At 39.9% G+C, this 16,758-nt stretch overlaps 2 protein-coding genes across 4 annotated transcripts in view; both read right to left on the bottom strand.

Annotated features, from left to right (window-relative positions):
• The window catches only part of DIAPH2 (diaphanous related formin 2), a 1,101,152-nt gene that overhangs the window by 247,066 nt on the left and 837,328 nt on the right, over positions 1–16,758 (bottom strand). The window lies entirely within an intron of this gene.
• On the bottom strand, positions 7,580–9,573 carry LOC129517630 (growth arrest-specific protein 6-like). The gene is given in 2 exon segments (XM_055337550.1): positions 7,580–9,096; positions 9,099–9,573. Coding segments are annotated over 2 exon segments (1,992 nt in total).

Here is a 16,758-nt window from a genome sequence, read left to right as displayed (position 1 = left end):
CTGGTTTTGGAATTAAGGTGATGTTGGCCTCATAGAACGAGTTTGGAGGTATTCCATCTCTATCTTTCCTAACAGCTTTAGTAGTAGATAAGAACTCTTAAATATAAGCCAAATATAGCACCCAATACAAAGGAGGCATGTAATAACTGTCTCTTAATTAATGAAGATAGTGATAGTTAATTTAGTATAAATAGTAGATTAGCACATTTGATATCGTTCTTACTTGGATTTATCCTTTTTGACAGTTTGGCCTTTTTTTTAAAAGAGCTGTGCTTAGTTTATGGGCAAAAAAACTCTAAGGGTAGAGACAGATTCACCATGAAGCTAATAAAGCAAAAGCATTAGTACCCTTCACTTGCATGGGAGTGGAACTAGCATTGTGTTTACCGGGGTATGTATTTTTGTAAATTTGTAAGAGAAAGTTATTTTTTATATTCTTTTTCTGAAATGATTCCTCCTAAATTTTATAAGGTCAGGCCTCACAAATCTAGATCTTCCTCTGTTTAAGGGATATATAAAAAAGTGAAAAGAAGTCTGATGAAAAAGAAAAGTGCTGAAATTTTGGGAAATGCCAAACCACAAACACAAGATGGATAATCAGGCTTAGGGAAAATAGGATTAAAAACAGAGCTGTATCCATGGACATGAACTGGATATTTATTGAAAGGACAAACCTTATCAGATATCTTCCACATTTCCAGAAGTCAGAAAGATAGGGCCTGAATTTGAATTCTCAGAAAAGAAACTCTGTGAATTAAAGAGAACTTATGAGCAAAGATGGCAAAGCAGTAGAACCAAGTAAAGTAAAAACTGCTTTCTCTAGAAACATATTTGAAAGATTAGCTAGTTAGCTGCTAAGTGGAGTTGGAAAAACATGCCAGGAGCCTAAGTTATGAGATAAACCCATAGGGAATTCTTCAATTTCTTTTCTAGGATATTTTGGCTCTATAGATACATCTATCTGAGTCAGTAGTTTATAAACAGGAAAATAAAATGAATATACAATGTCTCCTCTCTCTTTGCCACCATGAATCTAGAATTGGTATAGCCAGAAACAGTTGATTTGTGAAAATATTTGAACACAATAATATAGTGCGGACGGAATAGAGTTTGGAACAGATACTATTATTTAAGATCCTCTCTCCAAAACTAGAAATAAGGACATTGTTATGTAATAGTGACTGCACTCTGGGAAATGAACCATTCTATGTGTATAGGAGCACTGCAGCTACATTCCACCGTGTAAAAGGCATCTCACTTGTGATTCTACCCTTGATCATGACTTAGATTTAGTAAATGTCACAGCTTACTTACTGATGAGAATATACTTTTTCTACTATGCTAATGATCTACTGACCTGTCCTTTATGTCATTCTTCCCTAGGTACTATGTCATTATTTATAGAGGAGTTTTCTGGCTTCATCATGAATCCTCTGCTTAAGTTGCTTTATTTATTGGTATAGAGGGATTTTGCCATTAGGCTTGGCTTGTTGCACAAATAACTTACTAGGGGATTTAGGGAGTTTACATACACACTGGATTTTACATCCTGTACAAAGCTTTGTAATAATATATGTCACATTTTAGACTTGACTTCTTTCGATGTGAACTTCTATATGCCTTTTTGACATGGATATTTTAGTACAATGAAATCTCATTGTTACTTTCTATATATTGTGAATGCTTATTCTTAAACTATGATATACTTAACAAATTTAATAAGACTAGATTTTATCTTGTGAAATTTATAACTATTTCTCTTTCTTTAAAGTAAGCAACTCTGCAACAAAGAAAAAGTGAAATTTTTTATTCTCTTCAAAGGGTCTTTGAATATGGCAAGACTTACGGAAGGTAGAGAGATCAGGTACATTTTGAAGAATTTTCCTTCTCTAATGATTTTTATCATAAAGAAAGAAAAGCCTAGAAACATAAGCATGGGAGTAACTGAGTATGGATAAATAATGAAGATTTAAGGGGTCATAGTCATAAGTGAATAGTAAACCAAAAAGCAATAATGACAAATGAGTTGCATACCAGAATGTACAAATAAAATGGAGTAAATACAAGGTACTTCTTGTGCCCATTGATAGCTCTAATCAAGAGTTATACATTTTGGGATTTCATAACTTAGATGGGGTGAATGTAGACAAGTTTAAGTACTTTAGTAAAATATTTGCTGAATCAATGTTGAAGAGTCAAAGGAGCCATTGCAATAATGAAAATTTTTTTAAGTAGAGAGAGCAGGGAGAAAGGAAGGAGAGAGAGAACAGCTAGAGGGTTTTGAAATATTTAATACAAAAGGTCATTTATTATTAGAACTCTATCACAGGAGGAACATGATTATCAGTTACAAATATAGTTACTGACTAATAAATATCTACCGGCTACTTCTATGTGCCACACACAGTCTGTTGTATTAAAAAAAAAAAATTCAAGGACAATTGAGATACATGTACTTCAGAGGAACTCGCAGCATAAAGAAAAAGGCAGGGGCAGCCCGGGTGGCCCAGCAGTTTAGCGCCACCTTTGGCTCAGGGCGTGATCCTGGAGAGCCAGGATCGAGTCCCACGTTGGGCTCCCTGCATAAAGCCTGCTTCTCCCTCTGCCTGTGTCTCTGCTGCTCTGTCTGTCTGTCTGTCTCTCTCTCTCTCTGTGTGTGTGTCTCTCATGAATAAACAATTAAAAATCTTTAAAAAAAAAAGAAAGAAAAAGGCAGATCTGCATATCAGCAATTATAATGAGTGGGGTGTTACAACACCACATTAACAATGTGATATGAGAATGCGAAATAGGAAGAAATTAATTTTCCTTGGAGTTGAGGAAGAGATACTAGGAAAGATGCAATGTAGAAAATATCATTAAATAGAGTTTTGAAAGATGAAAATGATTTCACCAGTGGAAGGGAGTTGTGCGCATTGCAAACAGAGTAAAAGGATGCTAGATTAGACTCTACTGTCACCTATGAGAGGCCATTAAAGATTTCTTAGAAGGTGGATGTCCCGGGGATCCCCGGGTGGCTCAGCGGTTGAGTGCCTGCCTTCTGCCCAGGGCGTGATCCTGGAGTCCTGGATCGAGTCCCGGGATCGAGTCCCACATCAGGCTTCCTGCATGGAGCCTGCTTCTCCCTCTGCCTGTGTCTTTGCCTCTCTGTGTGTCTCTCATGAGTAAATAGAATCTTTAAAAAATAAAAGAATGTGGATGTCCCAATATGCCAGAAAGACATATCTGGCAGTGATATAAAGATAGTTTGGAGGGTGCTAAGACTGAAGTTATGATGACTCAAAAAATTATTGCTGTAGTACAGGGGAGAGAGAGTATACACCAAAACTAGAGCGGTTACAGCAAGGGTGATTCAGACAGAATCAACATGAACTGGAGATTGAACATATGTGAACACTGAGGGAGAATATAACAAGTTGTTCCATTCATCAAAACAGAGAATATGGGAAGAGGTTGGGAAATGATGTAATGAATTCTACTCTGAATAATCTGAGTTTGAGATAGCTGTGGGAAATCTAGTTAGAGGCAGCAAAGAGACCATAAACTTGAGTCTAGAAAGAATAAGACTGCAGCTCAGGAATGAGTACAAACCATGAGAATAGATATGAACTTCACTGGAAAAATTGTGTAGGACCAAGGGTAGACCCTTGGTAATGCTCATAATTAACACTGAAGGATGGGGATCTAAAGAAATAGACTGAGGAGATATTTCTACCAAAAATCAAAACCAAGAAATCTTGCCTATAACAAAGGGTTTTTCTACTAATGAGGCTATATGTGTATTGCACTATAAGGTAGAGGTGGGGGCAATATACTTTACAAAGCATATACTATGTACTTACTATAACATAGGTACTAAGTGTCTTCTGTCTCCAGAGATGCATAAGTGAGATTAAGAGTACTGGTTAAGCATGACCTAGGTCTCACACACTAAGCCTGGGGTTAACTTCTGCAATCATTCTGCCTAACAATGCAAGATGAATGCAGAAATTCTGCCTGAGAGGCAATATATAAAGAAGTAATGTCACCTAGAAAAGAAACGGGAAATCAAGAGCCAGGTTGATACTGTATCTCTTCCAATGAAACTCCTAACTCCCATCTTTTCAAAATCTAATGCCTCTTAAGGACAGACTGCATCTGAAAGTTAACAGGCAAGAGACTATATCTGTTTTTTATAATTCCCCTATCAGAATCTCACCTTAACACCCTTCTTTGCATGCTCTATATAAAGGCATGCTTTTTCTGTAAAAAGGGCTGGACAGTAAATATTTTCAGCCTGTGTGGCACATGGACTCTGTCCTAATTACTCAATGCTGCCATTATAGGATGAAAGTAGCCACAAATAATATACAAACAAATGGGGGATCCCTGTGTGGCTCAGTGGTTTAATGCCTGCCTTTGGCCCAGGGCATGGTCCTGGAGTCTCGAGATAGAGTCCCGTATTGGGCTCCCTGCATGGAGCCTGCTTCTCCCTCTGCCTGTGTCTCTGCCTGTGTCTCTGCCTCTCTCCCTCTCCCTCTCTCTCTGTCTCTCATGAATAAATAAAAAAAATCTTTAAAAATAAATAAACAAACGGGTATGACTTTGTGCCAATACCACATTAATTACAAATGCAGAGGGCAGGCAGGATTTAACACATAGGACATTGCTTATCCCTGATCTATATCCCAAGGGAAGCTATTACCAAATGAAACAGATTTGTAAAACAAAGATTGTAAAACTGAATTAGAAGATCCCAAGAGCCAGGTTAATTGTAGAATGTCCTTTATGGGGGAAAAATCCTACACCCATGCAGGTTAGGTAGCTGTGTACATGACTTTCTTTCAGAGGTACAAGTATGTCTCCCTTTCCCCAAAATATTTCCTCTATCAGCTAGCCATGCTGCAAGAAGTTCTTGACAGTAGAATTGCTCTGCTGGATTAAAGCACTGCCTTGGATTTAAAGGGCACTTATGTAGTACAGAGTGAGTGACACATTAGTACTGCATTAGTTTATCATATCAATTAGCTGACACCTGGCAGAGAACAGGATCAAGGCTAAAGGAATCCAAGATGAACTAAATACCTTTGTAAGTTATAAATTTTCATATTTTTGCCACTAAAAATATGCTTTAATCCCACTACATGCTTTATTAGAAATCCCATCTTTTATCAGAGCTTCCTGTCTAGAAATTCATTTTAGGATGTTAATGTCTATCTTCTTTGGGTAAGAAGTAGTCACTGAGGTTGAATTAGTATTTGTCTGAGGCACTGTTTTGCTTTTTTTGTTTTCTCTTGAAAAAGGACAGGTGTTAATTTACTTAACAAGGACAAGAGCCATAGCTTTAGAAATATTATTAGGAAAAGGATAGACATCATCTCATTTGTTTCCTCACTTAAGTTTTGATCTTTCCAAACAGCTTTAGTAGAATAGGCATGGTTTCTTCTTTAAACGTTTGATAGAATTCCCCAGGGAAGCCATCTGGCCCTGGACTTTTGTGTCTTGGGAGGTTTTTGATGAATGCTTCAATTTCCTCCCTGGTATTGGCCTATTCAGGTTTTCTATTTCTTCCTGTTCCAGTTTTAGTAGTTTGTGGTTTTCCAAAAATGCGTCCATTTCTTCTAGATTGCCTAATTGATTGGCGTAGAGTTGTTCATAATATATTTTTAAAATCGTTTGTATTTCCTTGGTGTTGGTAGTGATCTCTCCTTTCTCATTCATGATTTTATTAATTTGAGTCTTCTCTCTCTTCTTTTTAATAAGGTTGGCTAATGGTTTATCTATCTTATTAATTCTTTCAAAGAACCAACTCTTGGTTTTGTTGATCTGTTCCACAGTTCTTCTGGTCTCGATTTCATTGAGTTCTGCTCGAATCTTTATTAACTCTCTTCTTCTGCTGGGTGTAGGATCTATTTGCTGCTTTTTCTCTAGCTCCTTTAGGTGCAAGGTTAGCTTTTGTATTTGAGTTCTTTCCAGTTTTTGGATAGATGCTAGTATTGCGATGTATTTCCCCCTCAGGACTGCTTTTGCTGCATCCCAAAGATTTTGAATGGTTGTATCTTCATTCTCATTAGTTTCCATGAATCTTTTTAATTCTTCCTTAATTTCCTCGTTGACCTTTTCATCTTTTAGCAGGATGGTCCTTAACTTCCACATGTTTGAGGTCCTTCCAAACTTCTTGTTGTGATTGAGTTCTAATTTCAAGGCATTATGATATGAGAATATGCAGGGGACGATCTCAATCTTTTGGTATCGGTTCAGACCCGATTTGTGACCCAGTATGTGGTCTATTCTGGAGAAAGTTCCATGTGCACTTGAGAAGAATGTGTGTTCCATTGCGTTTGGATGTAAAGTTCTGTAGATGTCTGTGAAATCCATCTGGTCCAGTGTATCATTTAAAGCTCTTGTTTCTTTGGAGATGTTGTGCTTAGAAGACCTATTGAGTGTAGAAAGCGCTAGATTGAAGTCACCAAGTATAAGTGTATTATTATCTAAGTATTTCTTCACTTTGGTTATTAATTGATTGATATATTTGACAGCTCCCACATTTGGGGCATATATATTGATGATTGTTAAGTTCTCTTGTTGGATAGATCCTTTAAGTATGATATAGTGTCCCTCTTCATTTCTCACTACAGTCTTTGGGATAAATTTCAGTTTATCTGATATAAGGATGGCTACCCCTGCTTTCTTTTGAGGACCATTTGAATGGTAAATTGTTCTCCAACCTTTTATTTTCAGGTTGTAGGTGTCCTTCTGTCTAAGATGAGTCTCTTGTAGACAGCAAATAGATGGGTCCTGCTTTTTTTTTTAATTTTTTTTTATTTACTTATGATAGTCACAGAGAGAGAGAGAGAGAGGCAGAGACACAGGCAGAGGGAGAATCAGGCTCCATACACTGGGAGCCCGATGTGGGATTCGATCCCGGGTCTCCAGGATCGCGCCCCGGGCCAAAGACAGGCGCCAAACCGCTGCGCCACCCAGGGATCCCGGGTCCTGCTTTTTTATTCAGTCTGACACCCTGCCCCTTTTGATGGGGTCATTAAGCCCATTCACGTTCAGAGTTACTATTGAAAGATACAAGTTTAGTGTCATCATGATACCTATTCAGTCCCTGTTTTTGTGGATTGTTCCATTGAGTCCTTTATCTTTTATTTTTGATAAGTGTGGCTAGGGGTTTATCAATTTTATTAATGCTTTCAAAGAACAAGCTCCTGGTTTCATTGATGTATTCTATTTTTTGGGGGTGGGGTATCATTTATTCCTGCTCTAATCTTTATTATTTCTCTTCTTCTGCTGGCTTTAAGCTTCATTTGTTGCTCTTTCTCTAGCTCCATTAGGTGTATGGTTAGGTTACATATTTGAGATTTTCCTTGCTTCCTGAGGTAGGACTATATCGCTAGATACTTCACCCTTATGACCACTTTTGCTGCATCATAAAGGTTTTGTACCATCATGTTTTCGTTTTCATTTGTTTCCAATTATTTCTGAATTTTTTCTTTAATTTCCTGGTTGATCCATTTAAAAGGGTCTGTAAATATTTTATTTTTCCATATTTTTAGGCCAGAAAGAAGCATTTGGAAATAAAAATAACAGAGAACTATTCCCTGGGTCTGCTCTGGCATGTGCCAGTCCTCCACATGGAGGGTGATCCGGGGTCGGGGCTGTGGCTTTGGTGGCTAACAGCAGTACCCTCAGCTATATACATGTATGTTACAAGGCAGAAAGCAGTCTGGAAGGAAGCTCGGCCTGTGGGAGTGCGGTGTCCAGAGCTGCTCATGTGGTGGGTTGGGGAGACAGGCCTCCCGTCTTCCTGCTCGACCAGGGGGCCGGAGTGGGACATGATGTCACTGTGCTTGTAGGTGGCCTCGTCCAGTTCCAGCGCCTTCTGGTTGACCTCCAGCGTCATACAGCCACGGTAGAAAGCCGTGACTGGCGCTGAGGTCACAGGCACATCTGGCAGTCCCCTGACGAAGGTGAGCACGGAGCCCTGCAGGTGTCTCCCAAGCACGGCCAGGCTCTCCCGCAGTCCCGCAGAACTCACTTCGCTCTGGCTCTTGGTGCCGTCGACCTCCAGGGTGGCCTCATCCTTCCGCACAGACACGGCCACTTGGTGCTCCTGGCCGTCACACACCTTCATCTCCATCAGGGCCAGGGTGACACTCTCCACAGCCAGGATGACCAGCTGCTTTTTGAGTTTCTTGGTGGAGTGGTAGTCAACCAGGGCCACGGAGAGGGCCACTACGTGGTCACCAGCCACCAGCGCAAGCAGCACTCCCGTGTCAGTGGCGGGGCGGATCCAAGCCATGACCTCTATCTGCCAGGTTGCTTCAGTGCCGACGTCCAGCGAGGTCCGAGTGTAATCCAGGCTGTAGAAGGCAAACCCGCTCCCAGGGTAGAAGGACCCTTTCTCCGTCACAGAGAAGCACTGCATCTTGGGGTTTGCTTTTACAGTCTCTTGGATGGTGGTGTCTTCACCATTCAGCCAGTTCCAGCTCCTCATACAGCCATCCAGGCGGGGGTTTATAGGCTGGACCAAGTCCTTCTCTTTGAAGGGAATGCCTCCCACGGTAAGGTTCAGGTGGTACAACCCTCTGTCCAGCTGAAACAGATCCCCGGCCACCGCGATCTTCATGACAGCGTCTTTGTTCACTTCGATGACCAGATTCCGATCCAGCTCTTCCACGGAGATCATCTGCCATGTGCCGTGGTTGATGACAGGCCCACTGCTGGTGACACGGCCGACACCATGGTAGCGGAGCTGCAGTTCCAGCAGGCCAGCCCGCAGGCCCAGCACGATCCAGGTACTGTCCTGATGGCCTCCAGCAAAGAAGAGGACGCCTTCAGGGTCATAGGTCCTGAAGTCGAATTCGGTGACCAGCCTGGTGGGCTGTAGCCTTTTGAAGCGCAGTCTGATCACGGGTGTTCTGCTGAACATGCGACCCAGGTGCAAGGACTTCATGCTTTTGGCCACATTGAAAGGCATGCAGGGCAAAATATCCTCACAGGTGTTCATGTCTGGGGACAGCTTGAGGCCTCCACATCCATCACAGTGGCAGCTGTATCCCCCTGGGGAGTTGATGCAGGCCTGCTCACAGCGTCCCTCCGCACACTCTCCACATCTCGGCAGGCCTTCTCCTGGGAGCTGAATGCGTAGCCCTCATCACAGAGGCAGGAGTAGGAGCCAGGCAGGTTCTGGCAGTGCGCCTCCCCGCAGGCAGCTCCATTTGCACACTCATCCACGTCTTGGCAGGTCCTGCCATCATGGGAGAGCGCGTAGCCGCTGTAGCAGGCACAGTGGAAGCTGCCCGGCTTGTTGAAACAGATGTGGTTGCAGCCCCCGTTCTGCTGGCCACACTCGTTGACATCTCTGTCGCAGAGCCGCCCCCCCCAGCCGGCTCGGCACTGGCAATAGAAGTTGCCCATAAGGTCTTGGCAGACTTGTGTCCCCTCGGTGCAGGGGTTCGGGGAACACTGGTCAGGGAGATTTTGAACACATGTAACAAACTCTGGGCTCTTTGTGTACGGAGATCCATGCTTAGTAATGCAGTCTAAGTAGGACTTAGACTTAGTAGGATGTTCTTTAACCTCCATGTATTTGTGGTCTTTCCAAGTTTTTTCTTGTGGTTGACCTCAAATTTGAGAAGGGTTTTGGTAGGAAAATATGCATGGCATTATCTTAATCTTTCTGTACTTTTTGAGGTTGACTTGTGACCTAGTATTTGATCTATTATGGAGACTGTCCCATTTGTACTTGAATAGAATGCATATTCTGCTGCTTTAGGATGAAATGCTCTGAGTATATCTGTTAAGTTCATCTGGCCCATTCAAAACCATTTTTTCCTTGTTGATTTGCTGCTTAGATTATCTGTCCATTGATGTAAATGGGATGTTAACGTCCATTACTATTATTGTATTATTTTCTGAGTTCCTTTATGTTTGTTATTGTTTTACATATTTGGGTGCTCCTAAGTTGGGGGCTAAATATTTACAATTTTTAGGCCTTCTTGTTGGAGTCCCCTTTATTATGATATAATGCCTTTCCTCAGTTCTTGTTACAGTCTTTGCTTTAAAGTCTAATTTGTCTAAGTATGGCTACTCTAGCTTTCTCTTGACATCCATTAACATGATAAATGGTTCTCCAACCCTTCACTTTCAATCTGCAGGTGTCTTTAGGTTTAAAATGAATCTCCTGTAGGCAGCACATAGATGGGTATTTTTTTTTAATTCATTCTGATACCCTATGTCTTTTGATTGGAGCATTTAGTCCATTTACATTCAGAGTGATTACTGATAGCTATGAATTTAGCACCATTTTATTACTTGTTTTATTGTTTTTAGAGATCTTCTCCATTCCTTTCTAGTCTTTGTCACTTCTAGTCTTTCTTTTTTTTTTTTTTAAGGATTTTTTTTTATGATAGACACACATACACACAGAGAGAGAGAGAGAGAGAGAGAGAGAGAGAGAGAGGCAGAGACACAGGCAGAGGGACAAGCAGTCTCCATGCTGGGAGCCCAGCGTGGGACTCAATTCCGGGACTCCAGGATGGTGCCCTGGGCCCAAGGTAGGCGCTAAACCACTGAGCCACCCAGGGATCCCTTAGTCTTTCTTACACAAAGGGTACCCTTTAATACTTTTTCCAGTGTTTGTTTAGTGGTCATGAACTCCTTTTGTTTTTGTTTGTCTGGGAAACTCTTTATCTTTCCTGCTATTCTGAATGACAGCCTTGCTGGATAGGATATTCTTGGCTGTATGTCTTTTGTATTCAGTACATTGAATATATCATGCCACTCTCTTTTTGCCTGCCATGTTTTTGTGGAGTGACCTGCTGCTAATTTTGTTTTCCCTTGTAAGTTAGGGACTTCTTTTTTCTTGCTGCTAGTAGGAGTTTTTCTTTATTTCTATATTTTGCAAATTTAACTATGATGTCTTGGTGTTGGCTTACTTTTGTTGATTTTGATGGGAGTTCTCCATGCCTCCGGGGTCTAGATGTGTGTTTCTGTCCCCAGATTAGGGAAGTTTTTAGTTCTAATTTCCTCAAATAACCTTCTGTCCTTTCCCCCTCTCTTCTTCTTCTGGGACTTCTATGATACAAATGTTATTATGCTTAAAATGGAATCACTGAGTTTCCTAAGTCTACATTTGCGAACTCTCACTTTTATTTCCCTCTTCTTTCCAGCTCTATTATTTTCCATAGTTTTATATTCTGTATCATTCATTTGTTCCTCTTCTTCTTTCATCCTTGTGGGCATTACATCCAGGAAGTTTTATGTCTCAGTTATGGCATCTTTCAGTTCAGCCTGATTAGTTTTTAGGTCTTTTATCTTTCCAGTAAGGGACCCCCTGGTCTATGCTTTTCTCAAGCCCATGTAATATCCTTATGATTATTGATTTAAATTCTAGATCAGTCATATTACATATACCTGTTTTGATTAGATCCCTGGCTGTTGTCTTTTCCTGTTCTTTCCTTTGGGATGAATTCCTCCATCTTGGCCTTTTGTCTAGGTCTCTGTCTTCTTCTCTGTGTTAGGAAAGCCTGTTATGTTTCCTGCTCCTGAGAGTAATGACTTTATTAAGAAGAGGTCATATACTGTCCAGGTCCTGGCACTTCAGGAAGTGTCTCTGGTGTGTGCTGTGTGCATTCTGCTGCTGTGTTTTGGCTGTTCTTTCCCTCAGGTCAGTCCTCTGCAGAGTTTCCCCTTGCCTGCAGTGGGGAGTGTTTGGTTTGGACAAAGTGTGGGAAGTTTTAACTAGGTGTGCTCTAGTCTGATTGCTACAAGAGACCTGATGTTGTTTCCAGTAGAGGTGAAGCTCTGAAGAACTCTATGGTCAGTAGATATGATGTGTAGGTTTGTGTTGGTCTTCTGGGGCAGGAGCCCATTGTTCTGGTTCTCAGGCACACTTGATCAATAAAAGCACCTGCAGAGTGCCAGGGCTTGATGTAAGCAGTCTAGGCTGACACTATTGGCCCTGTATTGGTTAGTGAAGTTAATTTATGTTGGAGGAATGGGGAGAGAAATGGTGCCAGCCCCCTCTTCTATTGGAGAGGTGAGTTCGTGCCTGCCATTGTCCACGGAAGCCCTCCCAGAAGAGTGAACACTCTCTATTTGTGTGTCCCAGGAATCCCTAGATCCCTGCTTTCACCTTGTCTGTGTCCTGGTCATCTGTCCACCTGGCAGCACAGTGCACCTGTGTTCTATCTCAGGCAGGCCAGCTGAGTTTAAAAACTCCAAACTTTAGGGTCTGATTCCAGTCCTTTAGGGTCAGGTTTCATTGTGTTGGGACTGATACAGGTTTGTTCCAGAAGGGCAGTGGCACAAAAGAGTAGGGGCATGGATTTCGGAGTAAAGTGCAGCAAAGAGCCAGTGTCCAGTTTAGCTGCCCTCAGTAGGTGTCTGTACACTTATGCTGAGGGGTGTAGGAGGGTAATGGGGCCAGCTGGCTCTTCTATCCATGGAGAGGCAATGCCATGCCTCCCAGATGCATTACAAGAAGGGAGAACCATCTCTCCCAGTGTGTCTCAGGGGATCCTCAGTTTGTGCAGGTTGTTATTAGGCTTTCTGCCTTTCTTCTCCTCAGGAACACTGCAGCACACACCAGGTTCCACACCAGCTATGTACAGAACTCTAAAACTCCACTCTCTGAGCCCCCTTGGTTGTAAAAACTTTTGAAAATCAGCCATTCTCATTTTCCTAGACAATGGCTTTGGGGAACTGTTTTCCTTATGTAATCAATCCCCTGTGTGCTTCTCTCTCTGACGGGGACTCCCTCTCTTCCATAGTCCCCACAATCATTTTCTACTGTAAATTACAGCTCCCCACCTCCTTTTTTCCATGATGTGACTTCTTCTCTCCATCTAGTTGTGCAGTTTGTCCTGAGATTGATTTCTTGGGTATTCAGAAATCAGCTATTTATCAAGCTGTGTTCAAGGGAGGACAGAAGTCAAGAGTCCTCTTAGTACTGCACCATCTTAGCTCTTCCCCATGTTTTTTTTTTTTTTAATTTAAATGAACAAAAGCATGCATTTCAGAAATACATCTCATTCATTTGTATTTTGCCAACTTGGAACTTCTGACAATTCAAATAATGTTGAGTAATATACCTTTCTGTTGTATATTTTATAGATATTGTTAGTTTTCTGCTTTAATCCATCCAATATCAACCTTTTTACTTGCTGGCAGAGCCCTGGGTTGGTTTGTCTCCTCACTCTCTGCATAGTCACATGCTCAGAGAAGGGGTCTTGCCCCCATCCCAAAGGTGAATTATGGTTAGTCCAAGATTCTCCTTGGCAGTGATTAGTTTAGAGATGAGCATGTAATTCAGTTCTTGACAGCAGAGTTCGAAGGAAAAATCTGTACAGAAGCTTCCAGGAAAGTTTTTTTCCTTAATAATAATAATAAAAAGCTTCATGGGAGGCAACACCCTCTTCTTTGTTAGATATAACTATATTTGCATGTGATGCTTGGAACAACCGCAGCCATTTTGCAACCATGAGCCAACATGTCAAGGATGGTAGAACAGAAGTATTTGGAAAATCTCAGGTCCTAGGTCCTCAGGTGATATCACTAAGTTACTGAATTAACAAACCCTATAAATGCCATACCTCTACATATCTTGTGATATGTGAGAGTAAAAACATATTCTTAAGCTGCTTTTAGTTAACTTTTCCCTTACTTGGCAGTCAAAAACATGCTGATAGACTATGAAAAAAAGCAAACACCAAAAGATGCTAATCTATTTAAAAGCAAAGTTAAAGCAATTATTTTCAGTTGCTTACAAAAATAGTTAAGCAATAATATCTACATACACAAGAAGTTATAGTAATAGTTATAAATTAATCTGGCCTATAAATTAAAGGCTGTTACTTGAAGGTTTACTTATAAACAGATTTTGCCTAAATAATGTGCCAATGTAATGAAAGCATATATCTATGAAAATTTTATATGCTTTAGACTTTTAGTACAGTATGAAAAAAACAAAATAAAAAGAAAACCCCCACATGATTATGATATAATAAAGAGGCTTAATCTTAAAATGATCTATTATTTATAAATACTATATTTTAAACTAAGGAACAAGCACTTGGGCAGATACTTTCTTACAGATGTCATCTGATGAAGGAGGATGGTTTATTAAGACTAAAAATAATGAAACTTGAAAATAAAGTTTCCAACTTGTTGGTGATATCAATCCATATCTCTCATCTAGAGATCATATTGGTCACTACAGTTATATTTGTTATTTCATCCACATTTTAATCATCTGCATTGCTCTTCTAATTGCTGTTACATTTCTATGTCTCTAATGTACATGAAACTTCAGGGGTTGTTTTTACTCCTAAACTAAAGACAAATGAGTAAAAGTAAATTATACAATATTACAAACTATACCGTCTCCAGTATAAGTAAGTTTGACTCTTTTGAGCATTGTTAATGAAACCTGAAAAAAAAGACTTAAACTAAACCATCATATTGCATAATCCATTAATCGAACACAGATTTCTAAGATCGTGAAATAATGATCTCTGAACATCTTCCATTTCAAAATGCCAAGATTTGAATGGATTACTGGTCTTTTTCCAACCTTTTCAGGAATACCATGTAATGTCTATTTTGCCTACAAGCCCCACCAAGAATATCAGGAAATTCTGATTATCATGAGACCAAACACTTACAGAAAATGAATCAAAACAGGTATATAAACAAAAATAGAAACAATTTCACAATCAGGATTGTAATGTGTCAGATCTTTAAGAAAACAGGTTTAAGATACTATTCTATGACTTTGAAATTTGGTGTAAGGAGAGAATGAGAGAAAACAAAAGGATTAAATTATAAGCCTTTATATAATTATCAAATAGATGGCATTTGTTACTTAAAAGAGAGCCTAGTTGAGGTAAATAATGTTTCTTAAATCAAAATATGCAGCAGAGACAGGCAGTAGAATGCTTGTAAAACACTAGTGTAAATGGGCCCAAGTGGCAATTCACCAATACCAACTTAAGGCCCCTTGCCACAAAGAAGTTTGATGAGGGTATTATGTAGAAAAGGAAAAGAGGAGGGAAGACTCCTTCCACTGGTATATTTATAGGTGGCTTCCAAGAGTCACTGATGGGTAGCATGGCACCAAAGACCAGGGATTTTGAAAAAAAAAAATCAGGAAAAGAGCCAATTAACATTTTTAATCACAATTGAAGACATAACCAATGGTATCATCCACTAAATGCTGATGGTCACATCCACATAGGCTTAAGCTGCTTGGATTTTTATCAGTAAATACAAATTTTAGAACTTGACTTTTCATAAGACCTTTTGTTATTATTTTAAGAAAAAAATATTTTTCTTAAATATCTAAATATATCTGTATATGTCCAGAGAAATGGCTGTAAAGATATATGCCAAGATAGTAATTATCTTTGGGGAATAGTTTCAGTTGATTTTTTCTTTTTTGCCTATAATTTAAATTTTCATACAATTTACATACATGATTTACAAATTTTACAAGCCATATGAACCAGGACATCTTTTAATGATACAGAAAATATTAGTAACTAAAACAAACCTTACAGTGATCAAGTTGACAACTGAAAATACCATTAAAATATTAAATTGATATGACAAATACCTGTGTTATTAATTTAGTATAAATTTTGCTTACTAATATATACAATCTCATGTTGTTTTCCAAATGAAAATTAAAAAAAATCTTCTGCAGATAACCCTAGAGTTTCTCAATTATGGCACTACTGACATTTTGGACCAGATATTTCTTTGTTGTAGGGGACTGTATGTACATTATAAGATGTTAAGCAGCATCCCTGGATTCACCCACTAGATGCCAGCAGCACCTCCTCCTTGGTTGTGACAAACAAAATTGTCTCTAGACCTTGCCAAATGTCCTCTGGGGGTCAAAATCATTCCTGGGTCATAACCACTGCCATAAAATCACAACAGACAAGTCAATCTTTAAGCAGTTGATGTTGCCCTCGATAATCTGCATTGATTGGTCTATTACTCAAGACAGCTGTCAGTTGAAAGAAGTAATTGAAGTTTGGTCACTGCTTGTCCAACCATATGATGGATAACCATTAGATCATAATTACCTGATAGCTGCTTCCCCAGAAATGAAATAGCTGTTTTTCTACTCTGAACTCAGCATGGAAAACTAGAGAACAATATGTATTTATCACTAAACACAAACACCAAATAAGGTGGGGAAGAAGAAAAAGGAAAACACTCAATGTGAAAGGCCACAGAGTAGCAAAACAATGATGACCCAGTTCACAGGTCACTTCCTCTTTAAAGCCTTCCTTAAATCAAACAGAATAAATGACTCTCTCCTCTGTGCTCATAAGCTCTTTGTATACATGTATCACATTTCACTATCAGTATTTGTTCCTCTGATGTCTTTCTCATTAGAATGTGAGCTCTGGAGGGCCAACATTTGAATTTTTCATCTTTAGTACTTTGGTTCATTAACTGTTTCATTAATTCATTACCATTCATATAAGTTGTTAGTGATTAGCCCTGTGTTTGACCCATAAAGACTGAGGATATGGTAATGAACACATTACAGGGCAAAATCTGTTAGGATGAAGGTATGAAAATACACAGAAGGGTTATCCAGGCCAAAATGGGAGCATAGGTAAAAAAATCTTAGTGAGTAAAGCAACTGCAGAGGAAGCGAAGAAAGGGGAGAAGAAGCAGTAGGCAGATTAGGCAAAAGGATCTCCCTGGGCAGGGTTCCAGGGAGAGTCCTGCCTCCTACTATCTTGTACA

This window comes from Nyctereutes procyonoides, unplaced genomic scaffold, assembly GCF_905146905.1.
Source record: "Nyctereutes procyonoides isolate TBG_1078 unplaced genomic scaffold, NYPRO_anot_genome, whole genome shotgun sequence".
Classification (NCBI taxonomy): Eukaryota; Metazoa; Chordata; class Mammalia; order Carnivora; family Canidae; genus Nyctereutes; species Nyctereutes procyonoides.
This window is presented reverse-complemented; position numbering and strand designations above follow the sequence as displayed.